General features: G+C 39.7%; 1 protein-coding gene across 2 annotated transcripts; it reads left to right on the forward strand.

Moving 5' to 3' along the window:
• The first annotated feature begins 925 nt into the window (after nt 1-925).
• Nucleotides 926-4,505, forward strand: LOC139584240 (uncharacterized). Of its 2 annotated transcripts, none has more exons than XM_071415855.1 (2): nt 926-1,009; nt 3,247-4,505. In XM_071415855.1, the coding sequence occupies exons 1-2, from the start codon at nt 959-961 to the stop codon at nt 4,000-4,002; spliced, it is 807 nt and encodes a 268-aa protein (XP_071271956.1). In that variant the 5' UTR covers nt 926-958; the 3' UTR covers nt 4,003-4,505. The 2 variants fall into 2 exon arrangements, with proteins under 2 accessions (XP_071271956.1, XP_071271955.1); XM_071415854.1 differs by lacking the exon at nt 926-1,009 and adding an exon at nt 1,111-1,595.
• Nucleotides 4,506-5,914: the final 1,409 nt, after the last annotated feature.

The raw sequence follows: 5,914 nt of genomic DNA on the forward strand, positions 1-5,914 counted from the left end.
ATGATATTGTACAATTCAAAATGCAAAACTTCAGACTTCTGTATACAGGTTGTGGAACAATAGATACTATAAATACAGTATGCTATGTCTGTGTCAAACTGTAGACGTTTCTCTTTTGCAGATGGTTTTGTGGTGAGCCTGCCCGAAGCAAGCTTTAAAATCAAACTCAGGAAGCTGTGTAGCTGGCATCAACAGGAAGCTGTTTAGCCACATCTCACCTTCTCACCTCTGTGGAGACGAGAGTTACGGTAAAAATGTTACAGATGATGATGGTGGTTCCCACGCAGCCTTTCTCTTCTTCTGTCCATCTTCCAGCTGTTGGACCAACATGGTCAGAAGGTAACATCTCTCCCATGGAGAGATCACAGCGGCCCCTTAGCTTCCTCATTCCTGAGAGCAGGGAAACCCTTATTGCCCAAGGCATTTCATTTCCACAGGTTCTTTCCATTCCTGTAGTTAAAAATTCCAACTACATCTATCAACTTTTCAATATAAACCATTTCAGCAAATGAACGGTATAAATCTTCCCTCACCTACACCTTTCACTAGGATTTATAAGGCTTTAATTACATGTACGGTATATCTGTTGCTGACCCCTGCGGTTCATAAAGTAACCTATAAACATTTCAGGAAAATTTAACCAAATTCAGTACATTTCAAATGTTCATTCTACTTCAACTTTTAATCAATTCCTTATTTCATTCAAATACATCATAAAAAGCAAACAAGAAACAACTATTGTAACACAGGTCTTAATGCAAATTTAGGCTGTTGGTAGTCAGCACTATAGACCAGTCTTATATTGTTTGATACATCTCGCAACAGATCGTCTGTGCATCTCTCCAATTATGCAGCTTCTTGAGTCTGACAGACACTAACCACAAGCTATTTCCTTTAGTTCTGCGCTGAATCACATAAGAGACGTCTCATGGGTTGTCTTCTTTTGGCATTATAGCTAATGGGAAACTGTAGTTGTTCAGTAATTTTGCTTCATTGTAAAAGCAGACAGGTGAGTCCAGGTCATTTTTTCTTTTGATGTAGTCCAATAAGTCTATGCTCGCAGAGCAAACCTTTAAACACCAAATTATTCTGTGAACACATTCTCACAAATGTGCACCTTCTAACAGATGTTTTAACCAAACATCTCTATATTTTTTGTTGCATTTAGTATGGAGGCGATACAAGAATGGGTCAAAAAATCAAAGGGAATTGTGTCTAATGTGGCTTGTAGCGTCTGCCTTGTGGTCTTGGAGAAGATTCTGGAGCTGGAGGTTCGGTGTCCCTGCAATCATATATGGAAAATTTTCTTTACGATTGCATTCTTTATCATTCCTGCCCTTTTATCATTCTTGCTGATGCTAAAAGTCCAACAAAATAGCTCTAACACAGTAACGCGGAAGGCTTATTTGTCAAGCCTCATCCCTCCCTCTGTGTGGTGGATCCTACTTTTCTTTGATGGCAGATACATTGCTTGTGCCATGACAAACTGGAATGAAACAACTGTCATTCTTAATGAAGATTCTTCTGTGAAAATGTGTGAGGACGCAGGGAAAGATCCACATCAGAATTTCCTTTTTTGGAAAATTGTTTCTCAGGTGAGAAACCAGACCAATCTTTTATATTAATGATATATGATTTTTTAAGAAAATAACTTAGAAATGCCTTATGAGTTTATTTTAATCTGGGATTTTAAAAAACACAAAGAGGTTAACCCCACCAACACTTGGTTTGGTAAACAGCTGAGGGATGGGGCTGGAAGTGTAACCACTCTCAAATGCATAGACAGAGATATGGAAGCAAAGACTGATTGTCTGTAAGATAAATTGTTATAATTTTATCCATGTTTTGAAGCTGTTTGTTTTAAAATGACATTGTTTACAAACAATGTAGTAAAAAAAGCATATGGTTTTGGTTCTGATCGGGTAGGACAGTTGAATTAAACTCATGAGGCATTTCTAAAATATATTCTTCAAGAATCAATGTCTTTATATGATTAATTTAAGTCCAAAAATGGATGTTCCAATCCCAGATTGCCCCTTTAACCTTTCTGAACCACCTATCCCGGATACGGGATAATTGTCATCAGCAACGCTGAATAGCATAGCGTAGCATAGCGCCACAGGCAAATAATATTACTAGAAAATATTCATATTCATGAAATCACAAGTGCAATATTGCAAAACACAGTTTAGCCTTTTGTTAATCCGCCTGTCATCTCAGATTTTGAAATGATGCTTTACAGCGAAAGCAATACAAGCGTTTGTGTAAGTTTATCGATCGCTCAACACAACAATAAGTACACTTAGCATCAGGTAACTTGGTCATGAAAATCAGAAAAGCAATCAAATTAATTGTTTACCTTTGATGATCTTCGGATGTTTTCACTCAGGAGACTCCCAGTTAGACAACAAATGTTCCTTTTGTTCCATAAAGATATTTTTTATATCCAAATACCTCCGTTAGTTTGGTGCGTTATGCCCAGGAATCCACCGGAAAGAGCGGTCACAACAACGCAGACAAAAATTCCAAATGATATCCATAATGTCCACAGAAACATGTCAAATGTTTTTTATAATCCATCCTCAGGGTGTTTTTCAAATATCTATTCGATAATATATCGACCGGGACTGTTGGTTTTTCACTAGGACCGAGAGTAACAATGGCCGCCTTTCTTTTTTGCGCACAACTCACTCTGAGAGCCCCCACCTATCCACTTACGCAATGTGGTCGTTCACGCTCATTCTTCAAAATAAAAGCCTGAAACTATGTCTAAAGGCTGTTGACACCTTAGGGAAGCCATAGAAAAAGTAATCTGGTTGATATCCCTTTAAATGGGCAATAGGGATGCATAAGAACAGAGAGGTTTCAAAAACAGGGGCACTTCCTGATTGGATTTTCCTCAGGTTTTAGCCTGCAATATCAGTTCTGTTTAACTCACAGACAAAATTTTGACAGTTTTCGAAACTTCAGAGTGTTTTCTATCCTAATCTGACAATTATATGCATATTCTAGTTTCGGGGGCTGAGAAATAGGCAGTTTCAAATGGGTACGTTTTTTAGCCAAAAACGAAAATACTGGCCCCTAGCCTTAAGAAGTTTTAACATCTAGGAGGTGGAATTGTTCTTTCATGAGATTGTGCAGTGCATTGAAACAAACCTCTTAAAAACAACAGTGATGAATATGCTGTCGTTGTTGTATTGCATAAACTGATTCTGTTTTCTGTTTTTATGATTCCTCTTGTTTTAGGGAATTGGTTTGGCTCTGCTCTTGGCCACCTGTGTGGTGGTCAGTGCATCCATATACAGCAACTGCAACTGGGATTTAGATGCAGATGGACAAGATTTTTCAGAAAGAGGAGCAGGAGCAGGAGGAGGAGCAGGTGGAGGAGGAGCAGGAGGAGCAGGAGCAGGAGCAGGAGCAGGAGCAGGAGCAGGAGCAGGAGCAGGAGGAGGAGGAGCAGTAGCAGGAGCAGTAGAAGAAGGAGCAGGATCAGGAGGAGTAGGAGGAGCAGGAGGAAGAGGAGCAGTAGAAGAAGGAGCAGGATCAGGAGCAGGAGGAGAAGGAGGAGGAGGAGCAGGAGGAGGAGGAGGAGCAGTAGAAGAAGGAATAAGAGCAGGAGGAGGAGGAGTAGGAGGAGCAGGAGGAGGAGGAGGAGCAGTAGAAGAAGGAGCAGGATCCGGAGCAGGAGCAGGAGGAGGAGGAGGAGCAGTAGAAGAAGGAATAAGAGCAGGAGGAGGAGGAGTAGGAGGAGCAGGAGGAGGAGGAGGAGCAGTAGAAGAAGGAGCAGGATCCGGAGCAGGAGCAGGAGGAGGAGGAGGAGCAGTAGAAGAAGGAACAGGAGCAGGAGAAGGAGTAGGAGGAGCAGTAGGAGGAGGAGGAGCAGTAGAAGAAGGAACAGGAGCAGGAGGAGGAGGAGTAGGAGGAGCAGGAGGAGGAGGAGCAACAGCAGCAGCAGAAGCAGGAGAAGCAGAAGAAAGAGATGCTTTGCTTCCAGAATGTTGACGTCACCCCATTGAAGTTATGAATTAAAAAAGATTCAGGTTAGGGTTAGGTTTTAGGGTAGGGTTGAAGAAGCTGTTGAGATGGTACGCAGGCCCAGAAATTGATCAATATGATCTGTATAAAATTACATTGGTAAAAATGGTATGTTTGTTTTTTTCTTCTTCACTCAATCAATAAGTAACCAATTTATAACTTTTCATTTATGTGTGGAGATTAAGGAGTGTTTTCTCTGACACAGATACATCTTAATCCTGGACTAAAAAGCAAGTTTAATGGTGAGTCTCCATTGAAATGCTTTTTAGTGCAGGATTAAGGTTAATCTGTGTCCACGAAACTGAGTTTACAAAGGAAGACCAACTCTGATCTTTTGCCAATTATTTGTCATATTTGATACAGTACATACAGTATCTGATATTTCTCCCAATGTGTAAAAAACAACAACAAAAACACATTGGATCTGATCTTTTGAGTTCTGATTTGTACCACATTTGTATGTGGTTCCCAAAAAATTCTGATCCATTTTGCAACCTCAGTCTGGACGCAAATTTTTTCCACATGACCTGCTGTTACAAAAACAACCACCCCAAAATGTAATGGAACAGTGACAGAAAATGGATGAAAAAAAACCATCTGAATTGGGTTCCTACGGCCCAGCTACATTACAGCCACCGGTCGTCCGGCATTACCATCAGCCACCAGCCATTGAGGGAATGCTTCCTTTGAAATTATTAAAAACTAGTGACAAGAGTAGTAGCTTATTAAGGCCCAGCTCTGTGTGACATTGTAGATACACAACTTGCAGATGCCCACGCACACTCATGAAGAAGGTTCCCTTTCACACACAGAGCACAAAGAAGAATGAACATTGAGAGGGAATTGGCATAGATTAAAGAAAATAAGAAATTAATTGGGAGTGGAATTTATAAAAAGAACGATTAAAGGTAAATATGTTAAATGTTAAAGGTTGGAAACAGGGGGACATATACAGTGGAAGATATTAAAGGGTGATTAGAGGAATGCAGTAAATGGTTAACAGTTTAATAGTGTTGTTTAGCTTAGAGGAACAAGACCGTAGGAGGGTAATAATGAAATGTTATAATGTTGTTTGCTTTAAGGTACGATGCATATAGACTATGTTTGTTAAGCTTAGGCCATCATTGTAAATAAGAATGTGTTCTTATCTGACTTGCCAAGTTAAATAAAGGTTAAAAAAGGGGGAAAAAGATGAACAAGGCCTTAGGAGGTTGATAATGAAATGTTATAATGATGAAATGTTGTAATGATGAAATGTTTAAGTTGGTGGATGTTTAAGATGTAATGGGGGGGTATTACGTTTGGTTGGAGTAAGATTAGAATCGAGTGGAGTAAGGAAGGTTCATGATTAAAAATTACTGTTTTAAAAGTTAAAGGTAATTAAGTGTGTTAAGGGAGTTAGTTGGATTTGGAAATCCCTAAATCGGTTAGGTGAGACCGGTTAGGTGAGACCGGTTAGGTGAGAAAAAGGTGGGAGTTAAGGGGGATGAAAAACACATTTTTGAACGTTGACCGAATTAGGTGTTAAACACTGGATGCATCATTGGGGTAGGTGTTAGCCACAGTGAGTTAGCCACAGTGAGTTAGCAGAAAGAAAAATGGAGGGTATAAAGGAGGCATGATTTTGGAGAAGGGAGAACTCTCTTTGAGCTACAAGAACCTGTCGACTGCTGGAAGAAGATTTTTGCTGTAGCTTTTTTAGCTTAATTAAAATATATTTAGAGTTTTATTATACTCTTATTTAGATTTTCATTATACTCAGTTAAAGTAACATTTTAGGAGGAATCCTTAAGGTTACCTCATTGATACCAAGCAGTGTGTTAATTAAAGTAGCTGTTCATGGTTTTAGACGCCATCTGAGGGACTGATCATCCTGAAG

The sequence above is a fragment of the Salvelinus alpinus genome, chromosome 9 (assembly GCF_045679555.1).
Source record: "Salvelinus alpinus chromosome 9, SLU_Salpinus.1, whole genome shotgun sequence".
Lineage (NCBI taxonomy): Eukaryota > Metazoa > Chordata > Actinopteri > Salmoniformes > Salmonidae > Salvelinus > Salvelinus alpinus.

Coding starts and splice junctions, on each gene's coding strand:
- LOC139584240 (XM_071415854.1), top strand. CDS start 1,170: ATGGAGGCGATACAAGAATGGGTCAAAAAATCAAAGGGAATTGTGTCT. Junction 1,596..3,246: donor TTTGGAAAATTGTTTCTCAG/GTGAGAAACCAG, acceptor CTCTTGTTTTAG/GGAATTGGTTTGGCTCTGCT.